A 15,914-nucleotide genomic window follows, 5' to 3' on the forward strand; every position below is an offset into this window, starting at 1 on the left:
GACTGCTCTCCACAGAGGCTGGACCAATTTACATTCCCACCAGCAATGCAAAAGGTTCTTCTGTCCCCACAGCCTCTACAGCATTTGTTGCTGCTGTCCTTTTTGATGTATGCCATTCTTACAGGAGTGAGGTGGTATCTCAATGTTGTCTTAATTTGCATTTCTCTTAGAATCAGTGACCTAGAGCAGTTTTTCATATGTTTGTTAGCCTTTTGGATCTCCTCTGAGGTGAATGTTTTGTTCATATCCTCTGCCCATTTTTGGATGGGGTCATTTGCTTTTTTGGTGCTAAGTTTGCTGAGCTCTTTATATATTTTGGTGATTAGTTTCTTGTCTGATGTAAGGCATGTGAAGATCTTCTCCCATTCTGTGAGGGGTCTCTTTGTTTGTTTAATAGTTTCTTTGGATGTGTTGAAGCTTTTCAATTTGGTGTAGTCCCATTGATTTGTTTCTGCTTTAATCTTTCTTGCAATTGGGTTTGATTCATAAAAGATGTCCTTGAGGTATAGGTGGGAAACTGTTTTACCAATGTTTTCTTCTAAGTATTTGATTGTTTCTGGCCTGACATCCAGGTCTTTGATCCATTTGGAGTTGATTTTTGTTTCTGGTGAGATAAAGTGGTTCAATTTCATTCTTCTGCATGTTACAACCCAGTTTTCTCAGCACCATTTATTGAAGAGATCCTCCTTCTTCCATTTAATGCTTTGGGCCCCCTTATCAAAGATTAGATGTCCATAATTGTGGGGATGAACCACTTCTTTAACAGCTTTAATAGTGAGTATACAGTTTGATTGAATTTGACGCTGGGTGCCAGCTGGCCACCTCCTGGCTGTTGTACTCCATTGGCTCTGTGGGAAGGCCTCTCCAGGACTGGCTTCTGTGCCAGTGCCGCCAAGTCTAGTACTGAGCCAGTGTCAGTGCCCGGAGTCTTGACCTGACCATGTCCACAGCTTGGCTACTGCATCGTGCCTGCATGATCGGCCTTGTCTTACCACACGCAGCTTCTGCTGCATTCTCCTCTCTGCTGACCCCTGGGCTTGTCATATTATCTTAGTCCTGCTCATTTTTACTGAGCTACTGGCCCCTCTTCCTAGTCCCTTTTACTTCATATCTTAGAGTCTTATTGGGGAGAAGAAATATTTCTGCCCAGAGTCTTTGGTGACTCCCACGTGGTCTGCTCTGTCGGCCCTTGGAGTTGATGCTCCAGACTCCACATGCTGGGCAGCAGAGTCTCTGAAGCTTTCTCTGAAGATGCATCCCTGTGCAGGCCCATGGACAGTGCCCTTTCCTTGATGCTGCCAGAAGCAGGACTCACTCGGCCCCATTGCCTTTGCTCCGAGCACACATGTTCCTGTCCAACCTGCAAAGTGCCCCACCTCAGAACTTCCCAGATTCATTTCGGGTTATACTGGTGAACTCATCCTCTGTGATTTCACACCTCCCCTTCACTACTGCACCGCAACATCGTAGTTAAGTGAATCTGCTGCACAGCAGTGATGGCAAAGGTGTAAAGAGCAACCATGGGCTGCTGTCCAGCGAGCCATTCCTGCAGTGCTTCCTGCTGTTTCCTCCCTGGTCCTCACCTGGTCTCATGACACTGTTCCCATTTGCCCAGCTCTAAAGAATGAGCTGAGGTCAGCCAGGCTGAGGAAGGAGTCACATCAGTGAGTTTTCTTTTGGCCACATTGCTTTGCTGGGCCTTTGCTCTTAGGAGATTCCACCACTCCTAAAGAACTGTTATTTTTCTCCTTTCAGTCACAAATAGAAACAGAGAGGGAGAGGCCAGGTGTTGGTGTACCTGGTGGAACACACACATTATAGTGCACAAGAACCCAAGTTCAAACCTCTGGTGCACACCTGCAGGAGGAAAGCTTCACGACTGGTGAGGAAGGGCTACAGGAGTCTTTCTCTCTCTCCCCCCTCCCCTCTTGATTTCTGTTGGTGCTATCAAATATTAAATAAAAATTAAAAAATAGAAGCAGGGAGGGAGAGAAACAGAGAAAGACAGCACAGCCTGCTCTCCTGCACATGACACTTCGTCTTCATGGTGCTCTCCTGTGGAGTATCCTGTCTTGGGCCCTACACTTGTCACTCTCCTTACCAAGATGGTCAGATTGCAGTGAGGTGGCTTCTTGGATTCTGGAGTCAGAAAACGACATGACGATTCATCTAGAGTCAGAATGAGCCCGGGTGTTAGAGCAGACTGAAGTTGAGGAACAGATGAGCATTGATATTAGAAGCCACCATGAACAGAATGTACTTTAGAGACTAGAGTAACTCACAGTGGGCCAGGGACACACACTCTAAAAAGCCTGTGAAATCTGAGACTCCTTGAAGGAAGGGTCTGTCCAGTTATCTCCTCTCCCATACTTCCATATGGAAGTCACAGGCTCCTTGAGCAGAATACTGCAGGTGTAGTCACTCTGTCCATGCTCTTCATGAAGTGGCCTGGGTTGCCACTCTGCTGTAACCTGAGGGCAACAGCAGAGCATGTGCTCATAGTGTGTGCTCAGGAAGTCTTTTATTATTATTTATTGTTGTATAGAGACAGAAATTGAGAGGGGAAAGGGAGATAAGAAAAAAGGGAGAGAGATACCTGCAGCCCTGCTTCACCACTTGTGAAGCTTTCCCCCTGTAGGTAGGGACCAGAAGCTTGAACCCCAGTCCTTGCACACTGTAATGTGTGTACTCAACCAGGTGCACCACTCAGGAAGTAAAACTAGTCAGTACCAAGGGAGCTTCCTTGTTCTCATAAATATATACTGCCTGGCTTGTGCACATTTTGACTGTTGCTGGAGGAGTTTTCAGCCTTTTCATTTCAAGGAGAGAAAGACACCGAACACTGTTGCACTCTCCATAGAACTTGACCACCGATCCTCCCACAGTGCTCCCCTGTGGTGCTGGGGCTCAAACAATGGTCCCCCACATGATAAGCCATGCCTTTCACCAGGTAAGCTACCTCTCAGCCCTGACACAGGAAATTTGAAAGTCATCTTTGCAGTCTTATTCCTGCAATGAGAATGAAGCTCCTCTCATGTGAGCATGAGGATCAAACATCCATTTCTTGTCAGCTGATGATCCCTGGAGACTGAGTCCACGAGCTTTTTGCACTAAGGTAATTGCAGCCTTGCAAATGGGTCTTAAAGCTGAGGAAGCGCAGGGCAATAGACCACTGTTATTTTATCAGTTTTCTAGACATAGGGCCTTGAAAGCTTCCTGTGATGACTGTGTCTTTCAAAAGAGCATATTGTGTTTAGAATATCAGATTGTACCTTTCCTTGATGGCTGACTCTAGTCCCTTGACTTCATAATGAAATCACACACATGTACAATATCATATGCATACATACATAGACAATTCTAGGACCTCTGTATTTAATCCCTCTGATTAAACTTGTAAAACAACATCTTTGAAATGAACTCACTTGGGTTTTTACTTTTCCTTATGCTGTGTCTGGTGGAGAAGTCAGTGGGTAAAGGAGCACTGGAGAAGCTTAGTGTAAATGACAAGAACAGTGGCTTGGAGTTGCAGAAATTGAGCTTTTGTTTTCCAGGTCAAGTTCTGTTTTTTTTTTAATTGTTATTATTTATAAAATGGAAAATATCGACAAGACCATAGGATAAGAAGGGTACAATACCACACAACTTCCACCACCAGAGTTTTGTATCCCATCCCTTCCCTGAAATCTTCCCTATTCTTTTTCTCTCTGGGAGTATGGTATCAATATTCTTAAATTTCTTTTTTTATATCTATTTATTTATTTGATAGGCACAGCCAGAAATTGAGAGGGAAAGGGGTGATTGAGAGGGAGAGAGAGAGAGAAACCCTGATTCACCACTTGTGAAGATTTTCCCTTGCAGGTGGGGACCAGGGACTTGAACCTGGGTCCTTGTGCACTGTAACATGTGCACTCAACCAGATACACCACCACCCAGCCCCTTGGATCAATATTCTTTATGGGGTGCAGAAGGTGGGAGGCCTGGCTTCTGTAATTGTTTCTCCACTGGACATGGGTGTTGACAGGTGGATCCACACCCCCAGCAATATATCAGGACACTCTAAAAATCTACAGGAATGGGATTAAAATATCTTCAATCTTTGATATCAATAAATGTCAGTGGCCTGAATTCACCTATTAAAAGGCATAGAGAAGAAAGATGGATTAGAAAATACAACCCGGGAGTCAGGCGGTAGCACAGTGGGTTAAGTGCACGTGGTACAAAGCGCAAGGAGCAACGTAAGAATCCTGGTTTGAGCCCCTGGCTCCCCACCTACGGGGAATCGCTTCACAGGCGGTGAAGAAGGTCTGCAGGTGTCTCTCTTTCTCTCTCCCTCTCTGTCTTCCCCTCCTCTCTGTCATTTCTCTCTGTCCTATCCAACAATGATGACACTAATAATAACTACAACAATAAAACAACAAGGACAATAAAAGGGAATAAATAAATAAATATAAAATAAAAAGAAAAGAAAATATAACCCAACAATATGCTGTCTACAGGGAACCCACCTAACTCAACAAGACAAACACAGACTCAAAGTGAAAGGATGGAAAACTATCATACAAGCCAATGGACCACAGAAAATGACAGGAACAGCTGTTCTCATATCTGACACAGTAGACTTTAAAATAAATAAAATTTTAAAAGATAGGGATGGACACTACCTCGTGCTCAGGATCAGTCAATCAAGGGGACTTAATAATTATTAACATCTATGCACCCATTGAGAAGCCATCTAAATACATCAGACATCTGCTGAAAGAGATATAGCAATATATTACCAGCAACACAGTCATATTAGTGGGCTTCAATACCACACTCTCTCAGCTTGACAGGTCATCCAGGCAGAAATCAATAAAGACATGAGGGAGCTAAATGAGGAGATAAACTTGAACTATTAGACATTTTCAGAATCACTCATCCCAAGAAACTGGAATACACATTTTACTCACATGGGTCATTCTGAAGGATAGACCATATGTTAGGCCACAAAGACAGCATCAGCAAATTCAAGAGCATTGAAATCATCCCAAGCATCCTTTCTGTCCACAGTAGAATTAAACTAACACTTAACAATCAACAAAAAATTAGTAATAGTCCCAAAATGTGGAAGCTCAGCAGTACCCTACTCAACAACTACTGAGTTAAAGAGGAAATAAAGGAAGAAATCAAAATGTCTTGAGAGTTCAATGAAAATGAAGACACATTCTATCAAAATATTTGGTACACAACTAAGGCAGTACTGAGAGGGAAGTTCATAGCCATACAAGCACACATTAGGAAACAAGAAAAAGCACAAATAAACAGCCTGATTGCACATCTTAAAGACCTAGAAGAACAACAACAAAAGAACCCTAAAGCAACCAGAAAGACAGAAATAACTAAAGTTAGGGCAGAAATAAATAACATTGAAAATAAGAAAACCATACAAAAGATCAACGGAAGTAAATGTTGGTTCTTCGAAAAAGTGAACAAAATCGACAAACCTTTAGCCAGACTCACAAAACAAAAAAGGGAGAAGACACACATAAATCAGCTTATAAATGAAAGAGGAGATATCACACAGACACCACAGAAATTCAACATATTAAGCGAGGCTTTTGTGAACAATTATATGCCACCAAACTAGAGAACCTGGAAGAAATGAACGAGTTCCTAGATACCTATGAACTACCAAAACTCAGTAAAGAGGAAGTAGATAACATGAACAGGCCCATCACAGCTAATGAAATTGAAACAGTTATCAAAAATCTTCCCAAAAATAAAAGTCCTGGATGTGATGGTTTTACAAATGAATTCTATAAACCCTTTAAAGAAGAACTAATACCTCTACTTTCAAAAAGTCTTCCATAAGATTGAAGATACTGGAATACTCCTTTCCAGCTTCTATGAAGCCAACATCACTTTGATACCAAAAGCAGACACAACCAAAAAAGAAAACTACAGACCAATATCTCTGATGAACATAGATGCTAAAATATTGAACAAAATTCTAACCAACCAGATACAGCAGTATATTAAAAAGATTGTTCATCATGACCAAGTGGGGTTTATCCCAGGCATGCAAGGTTGATTTAATATACATAAATCAATTGACGTGATCCACCACATCAATAAAAGCAAGACCAAAAACCACAGTCATATCCATAAATGCAGAGAAAGCCTTTGACAAAATACAACATCCCTTTATCATCAAAACACTACCAAAAATGGGAATAGATGGAAAATTCTTGAAAATTATGGAGTCTATATATAGCATACCTATGGCCAACATCATACTCAGTGGTGAAAAACTGGAAGCATTTCCCTCAGATTAGGTACTAGACAGGGCTGTCCACTATCACCATTACTATTCAACAAAGTGTTGGAAGTTCTTGCCATAGCAATCAGGCAGGAGCAAGGAATTAAAAGGATACAGATTGGGAGAGAAGTCAAACTCTTTCTATTTGTAGATGACATGATAATATACATAGAAAAGCCTAAGGAATCCAGCAAGAAGCTTTTGGAAATCTTCTGGCAATACAGTAAGGTGTCAGGCTACAAAATTAACATTCAAAAGTCAGTGGCATTCCTCTATGCAAACACTAAGTTAGAAGAAGATGAAATCCAGAAATCAGTTCCTTTTACTATAACAACAAAACAATAAAATATCTAGAAGTAAACCTAACCAAAGAAGTAAAAGACTTGTATACTGAAAATTATGAGTCACTACTCAAGGAAATTGAGAAAGACACAAAGAAATGGAGAGATATTCCATGTTCATGGATTGATAGAATTAACATCATCAACAAATTAATGCTATCCCCATCAAGATCCCAACCACATTTTTTAGGAGAATAGAACAAATGCTACTAATGTTTATCTGGAACCAGAAAAGACCTAGAATTTCCAAAACAATCTTGAGAAGAAAGAACAGAACTGGAGGCATCACACTCTCAGATCTCAAATTGTATTATAGGGCCATTGTCATCAAAACTGCTTGGTACTGGAACATGAATAGAACCATTGACCAGTGGAATAGAATTGATAGACCAGAAGTAAGCCCACACACCTATGGACATCTGATCTTTGACAAAGGTGTCCAGACTATTAAATGGGGAAAGCAGACTCTCTTCAACAAATGGTGTTGGAAAAAATTATTTGAAACATGCAGAAGAATGAAACTGAACGACTTTACTTCACCAAACACAAAAGTAAATTCCAAGTGGATCAAGGACTTGAATGTTAGACCAGATACTTAGAGTAAAATATTGGCAGAACTCTTTTCTGCATAAATTTTAAAGACATCTTCAATGAAACAAATCCAATTACAAAGAAGACTAAGGCAAGCATAAACCTATGGGACTACATCAAATTAAAAAGTTTCTGCACAGTAAAAGAAACCACTGCCCAAACAGAGACCCCTCACAGAATGGGAGAAGAGTTTTACATGCCATACATCAGACAAGAGTTTAATAACCAAAATATATAAAGAACTTGCCAAACTCAACAACAAGAAAACAACCCCGTCCAAAAATGAGGAGAGGACATGGACAGACTATTCACCACAGAAGAGATCCAAAAGGCCCAGAAACACATGAAAAAATGCTCTAAGTCTTTGACTGTCAGAGGAATGCACTTCACTCCTGTGAGAATGCCATACATCAGAACTGGTAACCATGGCAAATGCTGAAGAGGTTGTGGGGTCAGAGGAACTCTCCTGCACTGCTGGTGGGAATGTAAATTGGTCCAACCTCTGTGGAGAGCAGTCTGGAGAACTCTCAGAAGGCTAGAAATGGACCTACCCTGTGATCCTGCAATTCCTTTCCTGGGGATATATCCTAAGAAACCCAAAACATCCATCCAAAAAGATCTGTATACACATATGTTCTTAATAGCACAGTTTGTAATAGCCAAAACCTGGAAGCAATGCAGGTGTCCAACAACAGATGAGTGGCTGAGCAAGATGCGGTCTTTATACACAATGGAATACTACTCAGCTATTAAAAATGGTTACTTTACCATTTCCAGCTCATCTTGGATGGACCTTGGCAAATTCATGTTAAATGAAACAAGTCAGACACAGAAGGATGAATGGGATGATCTTACTCCTAGGTAGAAGTTGAAAAACAAGATCAGTAGAGAAAACACAAGTAGAACCTGCACTGGAATTGGCATATTGCACCAAAGTAAAACACTCTGGCTTGGTTGGGGGGAAGAATACAGGTCCAAAAAGGATGACAGGGAATTTGTTATGTGGAAAACTGGGAAATGTTATGCATTTACAAACTATTGTACTTATTGTCACATGTAAAATATTAATTCCCCAATAATGAATTTGAAAAATAAAAATAAATATAAATGTAATTTTTTTAAAAAGAGAAGTAGTATTCCAAAAAAACTCCCATCATTCCGAAAAGAAAATGTAACCAGATGATTTGGCTTGCTTATGAGTCTCTTTTCTCAAGGTCTAGAACGTAATTAACAGGACAGACAAAAATTCTTCTCTAAGACGTAGGAAGCTTAAGAAGCTGACAGAATAAGAATTGATTTGTTTATTTAATCAGAGATACCTCTCCCTTGGGCAGAGAAGTCAGTGGAGGCTATCCAGAAACATGGTAGTGATTCAGTTTTTTTGAGTGCTTTTTTTTTTTTTAGCATTTATTTTTGAGAAAGCTGTTAAAGATTAGTATCATTTAGCTTAGAATGATTAAAGCCAGAACATTTCTTGAGTGGGAAAAACTAGTGTCTAACTTAAACATTTCTGAATCACACTTTGTCCAACAAAGAGCTCTTGGAGAAGAGGTGGGAGGTGGGAAGATGGAGGCCAGTGGTGGGAATCTACTAGGTGGAAGGAGGCCAGGGTGGGGAAATGTGACACCACTGACCACTCATGGGGGCCATGCCATGGGTAGGAGAGCGAAATTGTCTTTCTCTGAGTAACAGTCTGCTTCTGGGGCTGCATGGACAGAAGGAGGTGGACTTAATGGTGTCATTGTTCACTGTGGTTTCCATGGCGCCATGTTTCCTCTTCCTGAGAGTTTGGAGGATTATAGGTGAAGTGCCTGATACTCAGTGTTCACTGGCTATTTCCATCTCTGTTGTCGATGGCAATCAACCAGGGTACTCTGTACAAGATAGGGGACAGCTGGTACTAAACATGGAATTGCTGGCAATTTAATAGTTGTGTGGTCATTAGCATCTCTTAGCAAACACTTCACTATTTGTAAAATTAAAGGTTTTTTTTATCTTACTAGTTTTTGAGAAAGATTCCATGAGAAGATATATGTAAAAGTGACATAAAGTTTATATAAAGGACTATGCAAATGGAAGTTTTAATGTATTTTTTCCTCTTGCCTTACACTTTCACAAGTCATTTTATTCTTTTCAAACCATTTCTGTCTTTTCAACTTTTTCTCTTCTATTTATAAGTTCCAAATTTCACTGTCCATAAGGTATATATATATATGCATCCTTATGCATATATGTATTTATGTATGTACATGTATATCCTTACATGCAGGCTGGAAAGGAAGCTCAAGGCAGAGCTTTCAGACCCCCGGGACATCTCCCCAGCTTGAAGTTCCCCTATGTCTAGAGTTCCTCCAGTTTATTACAAGGGCCCTTCCATATATCTAGAGAAACACTTCCTGGCTCCTTTTCTTTGTCAATATCACACTTGTTTTTAATTCTGGCTGCATTGTATTGGATAGACAGTCCAGTCCAGAGAGCCTAAAAGCATCGCCCAGTGTCCACAGCACATCACAGGCAGGCTCAGAGGCTGAACATAGATAGCTACCTCAGTCTTAGTATGTGGGGGTGATGGTGGTGGGTGAGGCATGGTCTGCACTCAGAGAATCAACATGTCAAAGAATGGCACTCACTCTCATGATGGTGTGGTACCGGATTCTGCTCCTTTGGATGGAGCTTGAAGGAACCATGTGAAGTGAGGTCAGCCAGAAAGAGAAGGATGAATATGATATGATCTCACTCATGGACAGACGTTGAAAATAAGAAATAAAGAAGAGAAAACAAAAGAAAAGAAAAAGAAAAAAAGGGAGAGAGGAACAGAAGTTCCTGTCTAAATCTTAATCTAGTGTAAACTTAAATCATTTTACAATATTTTTTTTTTGGATAGGACAGAGAGAAATGGAGAGAGGAGGGGAAGACAGAGAGGGGGAAGAGAAAGACAGATACCTGCAGACCTGCTTCACCGCCTGTGAAGTGACTCCCCTGCAGGTGGGGAGCCAGAGGCTCGAACTGGGATCCTTCCGCTGGTCCTTGTGCTTAGCGCCACCTGTGCTTAACCCGCTGCGCTACCGCCTGACTCCCTCATTTTACAATCTTAATGAGTACGTTTCCCCCCATTCATTAGAATGCTTAAAGGGAGTAAATCCTTTTATTTTTCCCTACTAGGTTCTTTGCAATCCTCCTTTCCTGGCACTGGTTATTTTGATTACTTCTTGTTATAAATGACGCCCACTGCATGGATCACTCTCTCTACTGAAGTCTCTGTGGGATCATTCTCTCATGCCTGTTCATTTTCTCGTGGCTTTCTCCAGGTTTCATTGCTTCAGACATGACGTCTAGACACTCCAGCACCCAGCTGTGGCTCATCACACATTATCATGAGATGGGGTCTCTGTATGACTATCTTCAACTCACTACACTGGATACAGTGAGCTGCCTGCGGATTGTGCTGTCCACAGCTAGTGGCCTCGCACACCTGCACATAGAGATCTTTGGGACCCAAGGGAAGCCAGCCATCGCGCATCGAGACTTAAAGAGCAAGAACATTCTAGTTAAGAAGAATGGGCAGTGTTGCATAGCAGACTTGGGTACGTTCTAAAAATATTTGCTTTTCTTAAAATATTTTATTTGGCATTTATAAAATCAGAAGCTCTGTGGGGTGTAGTTTCACTTTGTGTGTGTGATTATCAGGTTTCCAAGATGGCAAGATTACAGGGTCTAGTTCTACACTGCACCAACCACCAAAGCTCTGGGCACCTACCCTCCTGTGATGAACACTATTTTTCACAAAGTCTAAGAGATAGTTTGTTTGCTTCTTTGTTGTTTTGCAAGTTCATATCTTTCAGATTTCTAGATTCCACAGATGAGTGAAACCATCTGTTTGTTACCTTTCATTTCTTTACTTATTTCACAAAGTATAATCATGTCCAGTGTTGCATTGAATATATATCCAGAACTCTTTATCCAGCCAGGTGTTGATGGGTAGAGTAGTGCAGATTAAACAAGAGGATGCCTGTACCGCTTGGACTATGTTTTCATATCCTTGGATATATCTCCAGGGAGCGATAATGCTGGATCCTAAGGTGTGCCCCTTTTCCTTTGTGTAAGGACTCTAGACATCGATGTGTACATATTAACTACTGCATTTGCAAACAAGTTGCAGGCACTACAGCCCTATTTCTAACTACTTCAGAATGTACAACCTAAAAACTGTATCTCTTGTGGTTTATCACACTTAGAAATGACCTGTAGCCTTCCAGTGTCATTGAATTACCATTTCCATTTTTTTTTCCTAAAAGACATGCCAGAAGGGGGCCAAATGGTAGCACACCAGGTTAAGCACACACAGTGCTAAGTGCAAGGACCCGCACAAGGATCCTGGTTCAAGTCCTTGGCTCCCCACCTGTGGGGGGACGCTTCACTAGTAGTGAAGCAGGGCTGCAGGTATCTCTTCTTTCTCTCTCCCTCTTTATCTCCCTCTCTTTATCTCCCCCTCTTCTCTCAGTTTCTCTCTGTCCTACCTGATAAAATTGGGGAAAAAATGGTTGGCAGGAGCAGTGGATTTTTAGTTCAGGCACCAAGCCGCAGTGATAACCTTAGAGGCAATATATATAAAATAAAGGAATGCCAGAAATATTTGAAAAAGCACCGGGAAAAGGGCTAAAACCAGATGTATGGACTTGCTGTTCAGTTACAAGTCCACACTCAAGGGGTTGAGAATGAAACTCAACTTTTGTAGGGAAGTGACATCTGAGACATGTCATTAGCCATCACAGCTAGTGTCCCACACAGTGTGTAAATGGTGCCTTTTGATCTTGTTTTCACTCTGGTTCTGTATGTGGCCCAGGGGCTCGTATAGTTTGGGAAGTGCTCACAATGAGACTTAGCGGTTGCTTATGAAGTGAGCATGAAGGGGTCAGTCCTAGAGTAATGCACCTGCCTCTGAGTTTATTAATTGTGGAGGCTGAGGTAGCTTATGGTGGTATTATGAGGAGCCATCACACTTGCCAAGCCATGAGTGGGAAGAGAAGCACCCTTTATAGACGGCTTGACGGATCCTGACAGGTGTTAGGGTACAGAGGTTTACAGGAGCTGTGTGTGTCACTCAGACATTTTCTTTCTTTTGAGTTGTATATGAATCGTTTGGGGCTGATCTGTACCTGTGCCAGCAGCTAGCCTTGTTCTCAGGCTAGCCACAACTCTGCCTGTTGGCCTTGAGGTGTTGAGTCTAAATGAGAAACTTACAAAGGTCATGAAGAAAGACGGGTACACCGAAGCTTGAGAGCGAGACTGCCTTCTGCATTAGGTGTGGGACTAGCTGAAGGCAGTCTCGCTCTCAAGTGATGTGACGGGAGTGAGGTCTCGGGTGGTTTTGGTCATCGTCACGACAGGGTGAGCTGACCATGCCTGTCACTCTGTCTTTCTGTAGGGAGAGATGGCCTGCCAAGCCCTCTCTCACACTGCTTGAAATGTTTGTTCACAGACTAGTTAGGGGGAGATGTGGTAGAGTTTAAGAGTTTAATCTGGTACTTGTCAATCCACTTAATCCCCTCTAATGTCTCATGTTCTCCTGTGTACTTCCCACTGTATGTGGCTGTGAGTACATGTGTGTATGCATATTGCATGTAATGTGTGTTTGTGTGTATATGTGTGCGTTTGTGTGTATGTGTCTGTGTGTGTATGTGTGTATTTGTGTATGTGTGTGTGTATATATGTGTGTGTATGTGTCTATTTATGTGTATGTGTGTATTTGTGTGAGTATGTATGTGTGTATGTGCATACACAGGGGACCAGGCAGTGGTGTGCCTAGTCAAGTGCACATGGTACTAAGTGCAAGGATCAGAGTTCGAGCCTCTGTTCCCCACCAGCAGGGGGAACACTTCATAAGCAGTGAATCAACTCTGCAAGTGTCTATCTTTCCCTCCCTCTTTCTGTCTCCACTCCCTTCTCAATTTCTCTCTGTCCTATTCAATAAAAATAGAAAGGAAAATAGTACATATGTACACAAACATACATTATTTACCCAGATTTTTTGTCTCAGAAGTTCACATGTTAACCCAATCAATTCCAGACACTTCCTGCCTTGGTCCTACTTGTCCTCACCCACTGGACCTTCTGAGAGATCACAGATTAATGCAGTGGACACCATGGCCACCACAAGGGGGCACTCTGGATCGGGTTTCTTTCAGTGTCTTCAGCTCTGTGGGGAGGGGATGAGTACTGACTGTCACTTCTCCCTCTCAGGCCTGGCTGTCATGCATTCCCAGAGCACCAACCAGCTGGACGTGGGGAACAACCCTCGGGTTGGCACCAAGCGGTACATGGCCCCCGAGGTCCTGGACGAGACCATCCAGGTGGACTGTTTCGACTCTTACAAGAGAGTGGACATTTGGGCCTTTGGACTCGTCTTATGGGAAGTGGCCAGGCGGATGGTGAGCAATGGTGAGTGCCAGCCCAAGGCCTCTGGCTCCACCTCCAGCAGGGCAAAGCCAGGACTGTCCAGCTGCTGGGATTCAGACTTGACTTCTGACTCCTTGATGGAATGTACCAGCATTATGGCTTGGATACACGTGGGAATACGATAGTCATCGAAAAAAGAGTGCTTCAGGGGTTGGGTGGTGGCACACCTGGTTAAACATACACATTAAAGTGCACAAGGACCTGGGTTCAAGCCCCTGGTCCCCATCTGCAGGAAGTAAGCTTCATGAGTGGTGAAGCAGGGATATAGGTGTCTCTCTGTCTCTCTCTCCCTCTCTGTCTCCTCTGGAGATTTCTGGCTGTCTCTATATAAGATAATAATGATAATCAACTGTTTTTGTTGTTGTTGCTTTTTTAAGAAAGAAAAAGGGGCCAGGTGGTGGTGCACCTGGTTAAGCACACACATTACAGTGCACAAGGACCTAGGTTCAAGCCCCTGGTCCCCACCTGCAGGAGGAAGGCTTCACTAGTGGTGAAGCAGGGCTACAGGTGTCCTCCTCTATCTCTCCCCTCTCAATTTCTCTGTTTCTATCCAATCATAACTTAAAAAAATAATAATAATAGTAGTAATAGAATTAACAACTGTTGCCTTAGCAGTGTGAGGAGCTTGTGTCCCCTGTAATGAATCTTGCTTTTTCTCCTCCGTGTCTTCAAATGAGTCACACAGACAACTGAGCTTTAAGCACAGAGGATTCTGAAAGCACTAAGTACTGTCTCTCAAATAGCACACGTATCAGCTACTCACAGAGTGGCTGTCATAGAAATGCCTCTTGGATTGACACCATCATCCTCTTCATATTGCTATAGCAAAATAATTTTACAGAGAGTGTGTCTAAAATTTCTCCAGGAAAAGAGAAAAAAAAAAAGCCAGATACGGGGGTCGGGAGGTGGCGCAGTGGGTTAAGCACACGTGGTGCAAAGCACAGGGACCGGCGTAAGGATCCCGGTTCGAGCCCCCAGCTCCCCACCTGCAGGGGAGTTGCTTCACGGGCGGTGAAGCAGGTCTGCAGGTGTCTATCTTTCTCTCTCCCTCTCTATCTGTCTTCCCCTCCTCTCTCCATCTCTCTCTGTCCTATCCAACAACAAAGCAACGTCAACGATGGCAATAATAACTGCAAGGAGGCTGCAACAACTAGGGCAACAAAAAGGGGGAAAAAATGGCCTCCAGGAGCGGTGGATTCCTGGCGCAGGCACCGAGCCCAGCAATAACCCTGGAGGAAAAAAAAAAAAAATTTTAAAAAAAAGCCAGATACTAGTACTCATTTGCAAAGACACTTTGTCCACTTGTGACCCATTGGACTTGCCGTGAGTGAAATCGCTACCATTGGTGCTCCACTGTGCCCTCCACTGGTGCTTTCTCTAAGGACTGAGCTGCTTGGGGCAATCCTGCCTCTCCTCACAGGGCTTGGTTATTACTGTCACTATTTAGCATGTGCTCAAGGCATAGGAGAGTCTGTGAAGTAAGTGCAGTCTGGGTAGCACAGTGTCATTGTGTAATGACGCCAGTTTGCTTCCATGGCATTCTTCTTTTCTCCCCTAACAGCAGGCTCTGCTTTGAGCAAACTCTTGAAGGTATGGGAATAGGTGTTACAGTTTCAAGGCAAAGGCTCATGTGTTGCTGCCCTGTATTGGCACCGTAAGTATTTTCTTGGCGTTGTTTCCCAACCTGTGGGAGCCACTGACTTGGCTTTCTGTGCCATTCAAGTGCCTTGAGAATTGTTTGCAACAGAGAGACCGTTTTTTTTGCCTGTTTAAAGTGTTTTGAACTTTGCTTGAAATTTCACATCAGCTAGCTTAATTTCTCTACCCCTGTCCCTTGTAATGCATGAGGAATTTGGAACAGTGCTTTTAATTCTGCTTCATTTATCTGAACAGACAATTTAGGGAAATGCTGATATTGTGGTCAACCGTGTGGTAGGGAATTGGCCCTGAGTGGAGAGGAAGGAAACCTTAAGGCCAACTTGGTAGAGCTTCCCCCTGTGGGGGTCTGGACCACTATCAAACAGACCTGTATGAAAGCTGAACTTGGCAGAAACTGCCATCTGGGCCTTGTGAGAACTTAACGTTACAAATTCATTACCCATGTCACAGGCATACACCCAGATGACTTTTAAAAATCAGCTGTAATTAATACTAGTTAAGTTAGAATCGTCAGTTTTAAATTTACTTCAACAAAGCACAATTGTTTGATCTATTCTGTGTTTAAC

At 42.6% G+C, this 15,914-nt stretch overlaps 1 protein-coding gene across 5 annotated transcripts in view; it reads left to right on the plus strand.

Annotated features, from left to right (window-relative positions):
* ACVR1 (activin A receptor type 1) overlaps nt 1-15,914 on the plus strand; it is a 157,707-nt gene that overhangs the window by 129,038 nt on the left and 12,755 nt on the right. For all 5 annotated transcript variants that reach the window (XR_009545966.1, XM_060177902.1, XM_060177903.1 and 2 more), the window contains 2 exons: nt 10,542-10,817; nt 13,474-13,671. Coding sequence is in view for 4 of the 5 variants with exons in the window: in XM_060177902.1 (XP_060033885.1) it covers nt 10,542-10,817; nt 13,474-13,671 (474 nt within the window). In the remaining variant the exon portion in view is untranslated. The remainder of the gene's footprint in view (nt 1-10,541; nt 10,818-13,473; nt 13,672-15,914) is intronic.

The sequence above is a fragment of the Erinaceus europaeus genome, chromosome 18 (assembly GCF_950295315.1).
Source record: "Erinaceus europaeus chromosome 18, mEriEur2.1, whole genome shotgun sequence".
In the NCBI taxonomy this organism is placed as follows: Eukaryota; Metazoa; Chordata; class Mammalia; order Eulipotyphla; family Erinaceidae; genus Erinaceus; species Erinaceus europaeus.